The following is a 16,477-nucleotide window of genomic DNA, read 5'->3' as shown; positions in this document are numbered from 1 at the left end:
TAAATCCAATTTTTTCTTTTTTTTTTGCATTTGAATAGAACAGGGAATTATTAGGACTCCCTGTTAGATTTTATTTACATGAATTTATTTATTTTTGCAATGTGTCACTTGGAGAGTATTTTCTTCACTTCCTGTCCTGTAAATTCAACAGGAACAGAGACAGCAGTATAAACTTGACAGATGTTTTAAGCCCTTACCACACTAAAAGGTTTTCGCTTTGGATAAAACACTTTAATAAGTGATGTTTATGGCCTATTTAGTTTTTGTTAGGTCTAACCTACCATTTACTGGCCCATGTGTCTAGGTTTGGACCCACACCAGATCTGGTAAAGAGGAGACCAGCCAGATGAATTCTAAGTTTGGTCAGGTGTGATAGTCTTTCCATTTATAGCCAGAGTTAGCCTGATACATATTTTAAGAGAAAACAGTAGGGTGCATTCATCTCTCTGTGTTTTTAAAGCTGCACATCATAATCTGGTAAAGATAAAAGAGAATATGAAATTTTGATCAGTCAGGCAATAGAGATAACACTAACAAAGGATTACAAGTGTCCCAAACTATGAAAAAGGCTGCTTTCTGTACTATTATGCTTGACTTGTTATTTTAAATTTAAGGCATTTAGATTGTTTTGTTACTGGGAATATTCAGAGGAAGCATTAGATTTCATTCTACTTAGAGCATGCCGTTTGCTCTGCACTCATTCAATTGGCTTGAATTTCAGGAAATTACAGAGCTGGCACGTGTTGTAATCCCAACATTGTAAGCCTTTGTTTTTAGACCTACGTGGTACACTTGCTCTTTCACGTCCAGATTCTCAGAAAGGCAATATTGTATGATTATTTGTTCTATGTGTGCCAAATTTCTCACAATAAGGGACAGATTTACAAATCTTGTACTCCTGGCCAGCACAGTGTAGAACATTTTACTTGTTTTGTCCTTAATTCACTTCTGAATGTAAATCTTTTGCCTCATTCCATAAAAAAATTGGGTCCCTCCTATAATTACCAGGGAAAGAAAAGTTGCTTTATTGTCTAAAGCAACCAGTTAGAGTCTTTCTTCCATTTTCTAAATTACACTAACCATAACAGCTAGAATTTACTTGGCTGCAGACATTTCAGGTTCATATAGCCTACATAAAGGATCCTACTATAGCCTCACTATAGTGTTATTTAGAAAATATTTTCAGACTGTTAAAATCCTTCTGTTTCCCTCAATCCATCATTTCATCACACTGTGGTCATAGTGGTGTCACTGCATCTTTCAACTCTTCATGGTCATCAGCTCTTGTTCTTTTCTTCTCTGGTTTCTTCTCTACAGGCTCCTAACGGCCTGTTTCCGGAATGAACTCATGGATCCCCGGGCAGATCTTCTGAAAGACAAAGATTCTTTCCCAAAATACTCTACATTCTCTCACCTCCCAATGTATCCATGAACTATGTATATGCACTTTCTAACTGCCCTACTCTTTCCCACAATTTAAAAAGAAGGAACTTAAAAAAAGGACTTTTTCTGGGGAATCATGCTTCATTGTAAGGGGGATGGTGCTTTTCCATAGGGAAAAAGTAGATTTGAACTGTTTCTGCAATATTGACTGATGGATTTAAAGAGAAGATTGCTCCATGACTGAAAAGTCTGAAATGCTGCAAAATTGTGCTGTCACTATCATGTATGTCTTCAGCCTTTGTATTTGAAATGTACGAGGTATCTTCAAAAGGTTTCCACACTTTTTTTACTTTTATTATTAAGAACTTAAAAAAAAAATTGCATAATTTTTCTACATAGTCACCTTCCTTTGCGATGCATTTTTTACCATGTTGTACCAACTTTTTATTGCCATCAGCAAAACTCCTCCCACCCTCACTGTTTCTAACAATGTAAAAGTGCGGAAACTTTTTGAAGCTCCTATTAGGTAACACTGAGCTACAGGTAGGGACATTTTAGGCAGGGTTCATTTGAATAGTAATAAAAAAAAATAATACTTTAGAGCATTCTGCTTGAAATAAGCACTTCCTGAGTTACTCTGGTTTCTAGCAGAGCTTATTGCATTAGATCCTAAATAAAATATCCCTTGCCTATGCAAATATGCAATATACAGGTCTGGTTTTAAAGTGAGAGTTTTACATTCCTACAATATCTGTTTCCTTAGGCCTTTTTAAATCAAAGTATTGTTGATAACATATATACCACAGGAATTATTTAAAATCTGACCACTACTAAAAGGCCGTGCAAGTACAATGATACTAAGGAAAGTACACTAGCTCTTTACAACCAGTTTACTGTTGCCCTTACTTGTAAAATATGAATTCCTGTCAGTTTCTAATGCCGCGTACACATGGTCGGACTTTTCGTCTACAAAAGTCCAACGGACACCGACGGACTAAAGCTGGCTGGTAATCCGATCGTGTGTGGGCTTCTCCAGACTTTCAGCAGACTTTTTCAGCCTCAAATCCGACGGACTTTAGATTTGAAACATGCTTCAAATCTTTACGTCGTAACTACGACGGACCCCGAAATCCGCTCGTCTGTGTGCTAGTCCGACGGACAAAAACCCATGCTAGGGCAGCTATTGGCTACTGGCTATGAACTTCCTTATTTTAGTCCGGTGTACGTCATCACGTACGAATCCGTCGGACTTTTGTGTGGTCGTGTGTAGGCAAGTCCGTTCGTTAGAAAGTCTGCTGCAAGTCCGCCGAAAGTCCGCAGGAAGTCTGTCGGACAGGCTGTCGGACTTTTGTAGACGAAAAGTCCGACCGTGTGTACGCGGCATAAGAGTTACTGGACTTCTCTTTACTTGAATGCAGCTGTCTAAGAAATTCAGGATCCTAGTAAGGCAGTCATTTTTAATTTATAGTTCTACATCTGACATGGGTTAAGAACTACATAAATTCCTTTCATGAAGCTTTGTAACACAATGGTACTTGCAATGGTAGTGAACAGTTGGAGGGTACCATTTGCACAAGGCTAAAGAATGTAACTCATACCTGCTTTAGTACACAACATTGAAACATGTTGTATGCACAGTTTGCATCACTGACAATACATTGTATTGTCATGCACAGTTGCCAACAGTGGATTGTCGGCAGTTGCCATAAGAGCTGCCATTCTACTGAATTGTCACACCTTGACTTGCCTAAAAGTGAATTTTCATGTGCAGTACTCTGATGTAAAGTGGCTCTTAGTGATGCCTTTGTAAGAGAACTGTTAAAATAGCACATTTTACAAGTTCATGAGATGATATATTTAGCCTTTTGTTCTATGGTGAATGTAACTGTGTAGCATTCTATAAAGGGACTCAAGAGTTGATTTGCCATTTTAACAGTTTATATGTCTTTTCGCTTCTGCTTGTTGGTGGCAATTACTTGTCTGGTTTATGTAATATATGTTGTGCCGGATTTTGAGCTGGTCTCAAATGTTAAACATATATTTTTTTATAATATTTTTGTGTATTGTAATAAGAATGTTGCATATTAGGCTTTTTCCTAGTTGTTCAAGCTTATGAATGCTGGTCATATAAGATATGTACTGCTGGACAGATCTAAATAAAAATGTGTGTTGCTTTTATTTCAGACAATGTTAACATATTGTCTGAAGCACTTATGTTAAGTCAAATTTAGTCAAAGTAAAACAAATAAATGTTTTTTTTGGGGTTTTTTTTGCATAAAACCAATCTCAGAGTATGTTATACCTATAAATCTCATAAACATACATACATAAAAGGGCCAGTCGACCGAACACGTATAGCTGATTACTAATAGATAGAATTATTCAGTGGCATATTTTAGCTTGTGTCAAATGGCTCCTATGAGTGAGCTTTTAGCTGATGTTTCTGGCTTCGTCATCTAGTCACCTTAGTCCTGTAAGCAAGTGGCATGCTTGTTCAACAGTAAATTATCAGAACTGCAGAACTCATGCCAACAATCAGATATTAACTTTAAACAACTTAGTGTGGCTAGAATACTATGCAAAATGTCTGATTGCTATGAATAATGGAATGCCATTATTTTTTACAATATTATTAATATTGCTTGTTGCAATATTATTAAAGCCTATGTGCAGCCAAAATAAAAAACAGAAAAATAAGCTCAAGGGAAATAACAGTCAGTAGGACATGTCCCTTGTGCCTCCTCTATTAGATTAAATCCCCCTCCATCCATGCCCCCCCCCCCCCCATGAAGGAGGCAGATCTATCAATTATCCACCTGCCTTCCATTCATAAATCATGTTTCATTCATAAAAACTGTAGTACAGCTTCTGTAAAAAGATCAGTTGGGTGTAAAGGGCAAGCACAGTCAAGCTTTTGATTGGAGCCTGTGGGGTTGATTTACTAAAACTGAAGCGTGCAAAATTGGTGCAGCTCTGCATGGAAACCAATCAGCTTCCAGGCTTTTCTGTCAAAGCTTAATTGAACAAGCCAAAGTTCGAAGCTGATTGGCTACCATGCACAGCTGCACCAGATTTTGCCCTCTTCAGGTTTAGTAAATCTACCCCTATGACAGCCCCTTAGTTCTATCCATCATGACGATTTTTCATACTTTTTTTTTTTTTGGCAGCACTTAAAGTTACATTAAAGGTTTGATTTTTATTTTTTAAAAATAACAAACATGTCATACTTATTTCCACTGTGCAGCTTGTTTTGCACAGAGTGACCCTGAATGGCGTTTTCTGGGGTCTGCGGCTCTCTTAGCACCTCCCCGTCTCAAATAACTCTTGGGAGAAACGCTCTCCCGGGGGCTTACCTTGCGAGTGCGCTCCTGTCTCATACACTTTGCGTCCATAGACACAGAGTGTATGTCTCGGTCCCACCCCCCGGCGGCCATGTGATTTGGATTTGATTGACAGAAGTGCGAGCCAATGGCTGTGCTGCTATCAATCTATCCAATGAAGAGCCGAGAAGATCAGAGAAGCCCCGGGCAACGATCGAGCACGGGATCGAGCGCAGGACTTTCGAGGGCTCAGGTAAGTAAACCAGGGGGCTGGGGGGCCGGTAATCATCAGATGTTTTTTCACCTTAATGCATAGGATGCATTAAGGTGAAAAAACATGAACCTTTACAACCCCTTTAAGCTTTAAAGTGAATCTATAAAGATAAACATATGGAATCTTCCATTACTGACCTGGTTTAAAATTAGCAGATTCGGGGCTTAGTTTGTTTATGATCTTAGTTTAATTGCTGAGTTAGTCATTGGTCTGTAAGATGCATGCAGCCAGTGAATTCTAAAAAGTTTTAACTCCTGTTCTACGTATCAAGGTCTGTGATACATTAGATAGCAAATTGGGGATCAGTATTACAACTCCACTGCCTGTATCTGAGCCTGAACACAATACATGTGTAATTGCAGATTTCATATTTCTGTCCTCATAGAGTCATTTAACTTAAGGTTATTTTGTCTCATGATACACCTGTCTGCAATAATAATGTGTCAATATATGTGTAGTACCAAAAATGCTTGACTGTAACATGTCAAATGTGTTTATAAAAATGTTGTGCTTTATTCCATTTGCCATGCTAATAACGCAACAGGTCACTCTGCTACGACTTTGAAATTCTGATATAAAATGTAGTGTTGATTAAAAAAGTGGGAAAATATTAATGCTGTTTGGTCAAATTCCACTGGGTTTCCCCTTGGCATCCTCTTGAAGTGTTTTTTCGAGTGGCTGCATGTTCCTAAATGCCAATAAACATTTATGCTAGCTTATCTTGGACATTGGATGTGTTTTTGTTCCAGTTCCTGTTCTTTGTATTTAACTCTTTCATGAGTTCACCAAGACAAAAACATCACTGTAGCTTCAGTAGACTTGCATCATTATCAACAGAAAAGCTTTAAAACCTGTCACCTGATAGGCAGCAGTATGTATATACACATTCTCAGGCAAGTCTTCCTAAAAATGATTTGATAAAGAAAGTCTATTGAGGTTGGCAGAGAATTTGATCTGAACTGCAGTCCATCAAATATAAAATCCTTATATAGACAGTGTGCTGAAAACAGCTCTTTGGATTTCACACATAAAAAAAAAACCTACTGTTGCTTACACAGTAAAATAACCAGGCACTTTTTAAATAAAACAAGAACTCCAAGGGTACAGGTATTATTATATCTTTTATTTTAGGCACAGTTCACACACTCATTAAAAATTCAGTTGTGTACCACACCCTCCCGGCCCGTCTCCTTTCCAACACAGACACTTACATACAGACACGCAAGCTGTCAGCTAAAGACAGATACTGTTCCCACTGCAGAATCCAAGGAACTTAAATATACTGTATAATAATATAAACCATAATGTGTTTGCAGGGAAGCGTTACTGCAACGCATTCAACCAATTTGTAAAGCATTCCACTTCTGGCTTGGGAAATGGGAAGTGGGGTGCTCAATTTATCCCACAAATTGTTTCCAAAAAGTAGACAACTCTTTTGAAAAAGGCTAATGAACTTCCCAAGATTTACTATTTAAAGAATAGTGGCATCTATCTTTATTATTATGTACCAATTAAAACATTTTGTACCTCCTAAAGTATGTATATCTGTATTGCCATTGTCTTATTTATTTGTGTAAATGCTTCCAGTGAGTCTTTAATGTGCAGCTGATAATAATACACTTGCTGTTTTTTTTTTGGGGCACAGTAAGCTCAGTTCAAGGCAAAACATCATGTTTATTTTGAAAAAAAATTACAGTTAATTAAGCTAAAAGCCAATAATGTTTGACAATTGCGGTCACATGGCTTTAAAATCTCTTTTTTTTAAGATTTGTGAATCAAGCCAAGTGTATTATTTACAAGAACTAAAAAAAACATGAAGAAAAGAAAGTTAATGTGGTGAACTTGCCTTTATGAGCATATTTCTTGTTTAATTCCCCAGAAAAAGTGATAACCTGATGTTAACGGATTGGTCATTATGGGCAAACTCTCTGCTTTGATTTTTTTTAATCAATTCTAAGGCTCAGTAGACTATAATGTACATGTCATATGTACTCCTTAAAACCAACAATACTTGAAGCAACCCTAGAGGAACAAGCACTCCATATTTGGAACACACCATTTTGTATTCTCCCAGCTAATCAAAATAGCAGTGAATTTCTACTGAAATCTGAGGTGTGAAACTGAATCTCAAGGTCTCGCAGTTTGTGCCTCAGGATGTATGCTCATTGCCTCCTCCACTTGGCTTGCTGCCATATACCTGGAGGGCAGTGAATGATCCTATCTCTTCACATACCTGCCCAGGAGATGTGTGTGCTGATACTGAAATGATGGAAACAGAAAAATATCGCTTCTTCCTCATAGCAGTTTTAAAGTGGTAATTCTGGACCTTTCCAGATTTTCGTGTAGATGGAAAGAAAAACTCATAGTTAAAAAAAAAAAAAGGCATTCTTCCATAAAACTACTTTACACAACAATATTATTAAAGAACTTTACTTCAAAGCATGTTACAGAGTTGCAGTCTATACACAGCAAACAACCTTGAAAACATGTTTTTGAATAAACAAAAAATAACTAAAAAGGTAGTCATTAATGACACCTACAGTATATTCTTTTTTCATAAGAATACATTTCATGTTTCAAATATCTAAATATCTTTTGTTTCTATTCTTTTTTTTACATAAAAGCATATTTGTAGCTTTGCCTCAGTTTGTCCATCTAGATATTTTTTTACAGAAGTTTAAAACACACATTATTAATTCAAAGGAAACTCCAATTGGTATGACAGTAAGGCCATTCTGAATAATGTATGTCAATGTATATGCATTTTTAAAAGTGCCAATGCATTTATTTCTAGAGTGTCCCTAACCCTCAGATGGGTTGTATCTTTGCAGATCTTCCATACAAAGTCAGCCTTCCTTTGGCTCAGTCTCTCCTCCCCTCAGCAAGATGAATAGCATGAACAAGCTACCTTCTGTCAGCCAGCTGATGAACCCACAACAGAGAAATTCTCTTACTCCAAATGCCATGTCTGATGGAATGGGGTCAAACAGTAAGTATAACTTTTGCCCATGTTTTATGTTTACTGACATATGAGAAGTGTATTTATACCTGAATCTAAGGTGGGTTTCATCTCTTAAATGAGACATGCAGCCATATTTATTAAACAATACAGATGTCAAAGAATTAAATGCAAAGTTCAATATCACATAGCAAACATTCAGAATTCATTTTTACTGAAGTCACTCTAGTACAAAACAGATTTGTATTCAACTTTCACTTGCTACTTTGGTTATTGCTGTTTTCTTTAATAAGCTGGATGAACCCCAATAAGCTTACCATACATGTATCTTAAATAAATTAGGAATCCAGTAGACATTTGAGATGGTATGACTTATTTTTATTCAGGTTATTGTATAACCTTGCCAGATTTTGAATTGAAAAGACTTAAATCAGAAGTAAACTTAGAAAATAAATGTTATCCCTTGTGAAAGCTCACTTTAAAAGTAGTTTATCCATTGGGGTCAAATCCACAATAAAAAAAAAAACATAGAGGTTTTCTTTAAACATTAAAGAGTACAGCCCACACAGCTATCCAGGCATCCTTCAATGCCAGAATCTGGTTTTCCGTCTGTTAGGGTGATGTGGCATCCTCCAGCAAGTAGTATTATAGCAACACTGACACCAAAGAGCAGCTTGGGTTTCTTCAGTCGGCAGGCACAGGATTTCACAAGGTTCTGATGCTGAATTTACTTGCACTATGAAGTTTTCAGTTTTAGCAGTATCCACATAGAAAAGAAATGGCAGATGCATAAGTATTCCCCTCTAACAGTAGAGATCACTTTTCAAGTTTATGAATTTGTTGTGTTTTGCAATCATTGCTGAAGACAGAAAGCTCATGATTCTGAATAGATGTAAGATAAGTATTAGAGCCAAATTCATCTTGACTTATGGCATAGAGTAAGCGTTTGCCTGGTGTGCAGGTATCCTATTAAAGCAGACTTACATGGATTACAGCCATAAAATTGTTATGTTGCACATTCTTTCTTCAAGCAGGCAACAAACCATTTTCCCTGCAGTGCTTGGGTTTGTTATTAGTTTCAAATATTTTGGCTGCAGTTGGTTAGCTTTTCTACAGTTCCGAGAAGTTGAAATCCTTTAATTGTTTATGGTCTTAAGACTGCAAAAGATAAAGAATGCAACTGGAGCAAAATACATGTGATATGTTTTTGAGCAGCATCCACTGTCATTATCTGAAATAAATGAATAGGTTTCCTTATTGATTTTTCTTGAATATTCCAACCAGCCTTAGAAACTACAGCTAGAATGGTTAGGTTGCTGTGGAAAGCATATATAGTATATGTATAGTATGTATGTATGTATAGTTAACGATTGTGGTTCTGTGACTGCATTGTTACGTCATTTTTAGAAGTAGTTTATTCTATTGTTGCCCCTCAAAACATTACTGGTTGGACAAACTTCGATTGATAATAGGGCCTTGGGATTAAACATTATACTTGTCATACTCAGTTCAATTTAGATTAATGTATTTTCTATGTTTGTTTTCTCTTGTTAACAGTTCCTATGATGGGGACACACATGCCAATGCCTGGTGATCTTAATGGGCTCAGCCCTCCTCAGACATTACCTAATTCCCTTTCTATGGCTTCCACATCACACTGTACGCCACCTCCCCCATACCCCACAGACTGCAGCATTGCCAGGTAAGAATGCAAAGTAATGACAACTCCATCAACATATCTCAAAACATCCATGTGTCAACTTTACCAGTTCTTCTGGAGACAAATAAAACTCTTTCTTTTTGTTAAAATAGAGATGTTATTATGAGACAGAAATCAATTTCTAGCCAAAAATTGTTAAAAATAATTATTTAAATAATAACTGGCTTAATTAGGAAGCTTTTACATTTGTAAAAATATGTGTTCATTGCAATTTCAGTTGTTCAAAGAAAAAAGTCCATACATGACATCTTTGAGTCGTGGGAGGATGCTGGCCAGTGGACCAAATACCACCTGTTTATAATGTAGTGGGGAGAATTGTCTGCTGGAAAATTGGACAAATATAAGCAATCAAAAATAAAAGTGTCCTTAATAAAAAACAATCTGTAATTAGCCCACAGCAACCCATCAAACTTATATTCTGTTTTTACTTTTGTCATTTTCTGATGCAGTTTGATTGGTGGTTGTAGGGAAATTCACTGGTTGTTAATTATGACACCTTTAACTTGAGTCATTGGCAATTGGCAGTGGTTCGTTAAATGGCATAGCGTGTGAGCAATGTGGACATTTAGTTAAAAACATCATTACATCTTCATAGTGAGCTTTAAAGTTAAAGTGAAGTAGTGGCTAAACTTGAATATTTCCCAATCAGTTTCAGGCCATTTCTTGTAAACTGCAGGAATAATCACAGTTTACCAGTTTCTGTGTATCTATGCATTGGGTTTTGATGGTGTTTTTTTTTAGTTTAGTTCAATTATTTAAATAACGCAGAGGAGGTCATTTATTAAAAAGTAAATTTCACTCTTGGTGAAATGAACCCTTGTTTCAAACATCCTCATGATTGGATGTTTGAAAGGCAGTTCAGTTTACGAAGAGTGGAAATAACTCCTTTGGTAAATCATCCCCATTTTATGTGCAAATGGAAAGTAAATCCTCCTAGTGTACAATTCTTGTTGTAGGTTGTTGTGGCTACCTCACAATGAACACTTTCTGCTAATTATATTAGTAGGCATTGTTGTGTATTAACAGTCTGCATGTCCCATGATCATAGCATGGTTGTTTTGTAACTCTTCTCAAGTGCCTTCTGCATCTTTTGTTGCTCATTATCTAAACCAAATCAGACTATCTGAAAAGTAAGGGGTTGTATTTTGCACCCCCCTTATAGTCACCTGGGCTTGGATTCATCCCCCGCCCCTAATCAATTTGTGCATGCGTATGGACAAGTAAAAGAAAGACGTGAGGTGAGATAACACTAGTTTTACCTCTACAACCACAGTCCTTTGCTAGTGTCTGTTTAAACATACCTGTGGCTAATATGGCTCGGTTTGGGGCACTTTATGCTGGAATAGTGCAGATGGGCAAAATTGTTTTTATGTCAGAAATGCCCAACCACTTTGCCACTCTTAGCTGTGCTGCTTGCTTGATCAAATGCTATACCCCTTTGCCATTCTTGAAATGTCTCTTCCTTCAAACTCTTCTATCAGTAGGACCCTTCAGTTCTTGATGCTTCTTTACATGTGTCTAACCATTTCAAAAAGCAGGACTTCTGTTTCTGTTAGTGATAATTATACAAGGTGTAAATTGTTATCATAGTTAAATGTTCTGCAGGCTGGTTGTGGCAAAAATGTGGCCTTACAATCCTAAACATTGTGCATAATCCAAAAAATGGATTCTTGCTCTAAAATTGATGTTTGCAACTGAACTCCCAGCCTTCAGTTTGGAAAAGATTCAGAAAGCACCCAGCTAATAATTATTTACCATTTCTTATATTAGATAATTCATCCAAATAATATTTATGTTTTTATTATTTTAACAATTATATATGCATTATATATGCATTAAATGTCTCTCTCTTACTCTCTCTTGTTTAGTTTTTTAGCGAGATTGGGATGTTCATCTTGTCTGGACTTTTTCACTACCCAGGGTCTGAGCAGCATTTATCAGATTGAACATTACTCGATAGAGGTGTGTATTTAAGCAACCAACTTTCAAATGGATGAATTTGAAGGGTTTATTCTTTTGATATAATTTGTCATCTCACATTGCATGCTGTAATTTATAAACTAATATACAGTATAAAATACGCCATGATGGTCCATGTGTTGCTTTTGAGGGGGGCTTTGGGCAGAGGGGATCCATAAAAACCAAATAGGTAGAACTAAAACAAAGGTCTACTTTTAGTTTTAACTGGAAATCCAGTGTACTTAATGAAATCTCATTTGACTCAGCATATGTATATCACATCTAATATGAAGTTCAATTAATTACGATTAATAAGCTTCCCTGTAATACTGGAATGCAATTATTGTAACAAGTGAATCCATGCAAATGTGTTTTTCATGCATACTGTTATAAGGCTCAGACTTGTGCATTTTGTTTATGTGGACCAGCATGACAAGAATACAGCTTAATATATTTCTTATGTAAAAGCCAGCTTAGATTTAACTAGTCTTTACGCAGCTGAAAACAATAATTCATAGCAAAACAATTAGATAATTCCCTTCAATCAGTCAAAAGATGAATGTTGATTAATTTCCTTTGGATTTTCACTCTGTAAATTGCTAAGTCAACATTTAACCACGTGCTGACTTTCTTTTATGTAATTAAAGGACTTGATCAATATGAAGATTCCTGATCAGTTTCGGCATGCAATCTGGAAAGGTTTACTTGAACACAGACAGATCCATGACTTCTCCTCTCCTCATTTGCTAAGGACAGCCAACAATGCTTCTTCTGTCAGTGCTAATGAGTCTCGCGGAGAAAGGGTGATTGACGCAGTGCGTTTCACACTTCGCCAGACCATCTCCTTCCCTCCACGAGATGACTGGAATGATTTCAATTTCGATATGGACACCCGCAGGAATAAGCAGCAGCGCATAAAAGAGGAGGGAGAATGACTACCTTCTTACGGCTTCTATGAGATGTAATATTGTTATATAGGACCAACGTCATGTTCTTGAGCTTCTTCATCATCCCTTATCCCATACTGTTGTATTTATGTGTATATAGATATACATACATATATATATATATATATATGTGTGTGAAGTGGAACGGAGAATAAAGTCAAATGTAACAAACTATGCAAAAAAGAAAGAACAACTGAGTTGCTGAAGAGTGACGGTGGATCTTCATTATCTTAGATCTCCTTCAGCATTCTATAGCACAGTGCCAATCAGTTCTGTAGATGATGAAGGGTCTGGGGGAAGCTCAGAAAATTACTTACTTTGTCATCTACCAAATACCAGGTGTAGCTCTTGTTTAAATAACTAAACAAATCCGTTATTTATCATTACTGGAGATTACATTTCATTTGACATTTTTTTGAGAAGATGTATTTTTGGATTTTTGGGGGTATATTTCTCTGCTTGGTTCACTACATTTTGGCCTCCATTGTTATACCCAATATACCAGTTGTTCTGTAACTCTCCACTCTTTATCCAATATACCACTTGTTCTGTACTAACTGGTTATAAGGAAGGAAATGGCCATTATCATGGGCCATATTGCAGTTCAGTTAGTACAAATAACAATGTTATTAGCCAACTCATTCCATGAAATATATTGCACTTATTATTTGTATGTTTATTGCTTGACATTTGTTTTAAAAAAAAAAGTTTATCCAGGTGTACAGTTGTAGAGTATAGTCCCTTGGATTAAGATGAACATATTTAGTCTTTAGACCTAATTTGGCAATAACTGTCCTATACATGGGCTGAAAGATACTCTTTCTGCTGCTATCAAAGATAGGACCACTGAGGATAGATTTGTGCACAGACAAACTACTTTAGAGCAATTCTGCATATAGGGAGTTAACAATTGAAGTAGGAAAGCCTAAAATCAAAGTTTTAGAAAATCCAGTGAGCTGGAAACTTTCACATGTCTCCCTTATGTTCTATATTTAAACAGAAGGGATAAGCCACTTCACTGATACTGCCCATAAGAACATTCTTAGCAGAAATAATAGGTGGGAAAAGGGATTAATCTGAAAATAAGCCCTATATGTCCAACCAAGAGTGTTAATGCTCAGGGTATTTAAATTAAAAATAATAATAAACCAACTAAAATAATATGACCCAAATAATATTCATTGATGTCATATTGTTGGGCATATCCGAAAGACCATCTTTAGGTTTGAATGTCAGATTTTAGTGTAGAGGAACACAGCTGTGCAGCTATGTTTTGCTTTTTTCTGCATTAGTATGCATAACATTTCCATAAGAACAGAAAAGGCAGTACAGTGTCATAAGGGATTTCAATATAAGTAAAAGCTTCAAGTGTCAAATGTATTAGATGGCTTGATAAATGACAGTGTCTGGTCATTTATTTGTATGGGTCTAGTAACCCATGTGCATGATACCGAAAAGGTACCAATAGCACCCATTATGTTAATAACATAATATTCATTATGTTAGTGGGCACCTAGAAAAACAATGACTGATCATTTTCGGTGGGCTAAGCCATGTTTTTAGCTAATGACTATTTTTCCTGCAAGATAAGGATGGAAGTTTTTAATCACATCAGTCACATGTGTGTTGCAAGTCATAAGCACACCTTATGTCTATATCTAGATTTATGGTGGCCCATTGCAGCCTGCTTCTTGCAAGCAATGTGCCCGACTGAAGCATTACTTACATAATGAGACTTAGGAATGCCCTAAGGGGGATTACAAATGCTTCCAACCTTTTAGAACATCTCTCTAAACAGGCTGCAATTGTTCCATTTTCCAAGCAAATAGCATATGTTTATGTTAATGTGCTCAAAAAAGTCAGCAGTAGGTCCTGGAGGAGCATCAGTGAGTTTGAGGATAGATAGCTGTCTTAAGCTGGCCATAGATGGATAGAATCTTGAATGAAAGTTCTTAGGAAAAGTCTTAGGAAAAAATTGTAAGAAAATGTTTCAGAACATTCATTTGTTGGCTGAAAGATTTTTTTTTGCTTTTAATATTTGATTTTGTAATGGATGGACTTCACCAAATGAAAACCACATACACTGTTAGAAATCTGTTTATTTGAGGAAAAATTTCCATCCTGCTTCTTTGAATATTCTCGTTAATATGGTAGTAAACGGACATAGATTTAACTGACTAATGCTTAGAAAAGCAAACTTTTTTAGGCTAGCTATATATTAATCTTTTTTTTTTTTTTTTAAGTTCAACCAGCGGGTTAACAAATTATCCAATTCCCCTATCACCACATTTGAGGTGGATGGGGGAATCACTCCCACTGTACTATTGTGTTTTACGATGAGGCAACTTCCCCACCACCAAAATACAATGGTCAGTGCTGCTTGTTATGTGCCGGTTCACACAGGGGCGGCACGACTTGCAGGTCGCCTCAGCGAGGCGACCTGCAAATGACTTCCGAGGCGACTTGCAAAACGACTTCTGTACAGAAGTCTATGTAAGTCGCCCCAAGTCGCCCCCAAAGTAGTACAGGAACCTTTTTCTAAGTCGGAGCGACTTGCGTCGCTCCTATTAGAACGGTTCCGTAGCACAGAACGGGAGGCGACTTGTCAGGCGACTAGGTCGCCTGACAAGTCGCCCCTATGTGAACCGGCACTTATAGCCTGCGACACTGATTGTTTGGGAAAAACTCGACAGACTTGTTTATAAACAACCTGCCCATACGTTAATCAAAATTCAGCCGGTCCCCCCTGAACTAGCCTAATTTCAATCCATGTATGGCTACACTTAGAATCTTCTTTCCCCAAAAATTTGCATATGAAATTCTACCCATCTTTGGCCAGGTTTACTCTCTGGAGAAACAACTGCCTATCTCCAGCCAACTTTGTTTTTTTCCACTTCTACAGGACTTCAGTCAGCAGAGTGGAAGCTTACTAGTAATAACAGGTCACCACTGGCATTTGTCACAAGGTGACTATAAAGTTTCTGTGTAATGGTGTTTTGCAGCATTCATTATTGCTACAGTTTATTTTGGGATAGCAGGTCTTCCAAATGAGATGTATTAATATAATATTTCTTTTTTTTTTCCTGTGGACTCTTATTTTCATACTTTTTTATTTGTACATATATATATATATATTAAGATCATGAGTCCTATATTTCAAACATGTGGAATCTACTAGTCTGCGGTAAATAATAAGCTATTTTATGACATCAGTGACTAAAAAAAAACAGGTAACACTGAAATGTATAACTGTGCATTATTAGTACAGTACATTTGCCTCTCAGGAGACACCCCTATGCGATAACACTGGGCACTGAAACACGTTTGATCTTGATGCTTTTTTAAAATTATACCATACAACTATTTTCCCTTGTAAATATTTTGTATTATGATAAATATGCATAATATGTTTATTTCTAAATAAAAAAAAATATATATATATATTGGTCTTTTAATAATACTTTCAAATGCTTGCTTCAGAAATTGCTAAAAAGGAAAAGTGTACTTTAAAGTTAATATTTACAAGAAAATATTTTTGATATTATAATCTACATTTATTTAGTATCCCACTTTCAGTTTGTTGTATATTATTATAGGACATACAAAATAAGGATCAAATTTGTATGAAAAGCCCCACAGGTCTGGGCCTAAGGTGGCACAATTATGGGCACAGGAACATATCTACAACATTCTTACAAAATTCTCTAATTAAGAAACTCTGAAGAATTAATATTTCACTACATATATATGTAGGGACCATGTCATAATCTGGAGTATCCCCATTACAAATGTAATGGACAGCCTCAGCAATGTTTACTTTTCCCTGCTCCTAGGATGTTTTCCAGTAGATAGAGCAAGAAGATACATGTTGTGCACACTTATTTCACTCAGACCAATCACTGGGAGGTTTATTGC

General features: G+C 36.5%; 1 protein-coding gene across 7 annotated transcripts in view; it reads left to right on the top strand.

The window, feature by feature from the left end:
• TP63 (tumor protein p63) overlaps positions 1 to 16,001 on the top strand; it is a 65,013-nt gene extending 49,012 nt beyond the window's left edge. For 5 of the 7 annotated variants that reach the window (XM_073626401.1, XM_073626405.1, XM_073626403.1 and 2 more), the window contains 4 exons: positions 7,809 to 7,966; positions 9,494 to 9,638; positions 11,525 to 11,618; positions 12,263 to 16,001. In XM_073626401.1, the coding sequence (XP_073482502.1) occupies positions 7,809 to 7,966; positions 9,494 to 9,638; positions 11,525 to 11,618; positions 12,263 to 12,550 (685 nt within the window). In that variant the 3' untranslated portion in view covers positions 12,551 to 16,001. Of the gene's footprint in view, positions 1 to 1,317; positions 5,697 to 7,808; positions 7,967 to 9,493; positions 9,639 to 10,818; positions 10,895 to 11,524; positions 11,619 to 12,262 lie in introns of those variants that run through there. The other 2 variants (XM_073626406.1, XM_073626407.1) reach the window with 2 other exon arrangements.
• Positions 16,002 to 16,477: the final 476 nt, after the last annotated feature.

This window comes from Aquarana catesbeiana, linkage group LG04, assembly GCF_042186555.1.
Source record: "Aquarana catesbeiana isolate 2022-GZ linkage group LG04, ASM4218655v1, whole genome shotgun sequence".
Classification (NCBI taxonomy): Eukaryota; Metazoa; Chordata; class Amphibia; order Anura; family Ranidae; genus Aquarana; species Aquarana catesbeiana.
Note: the sequence above shows the minus strand (reverse complement) of the source record. Positions and strands in the feature narration are given on the sequence as shown.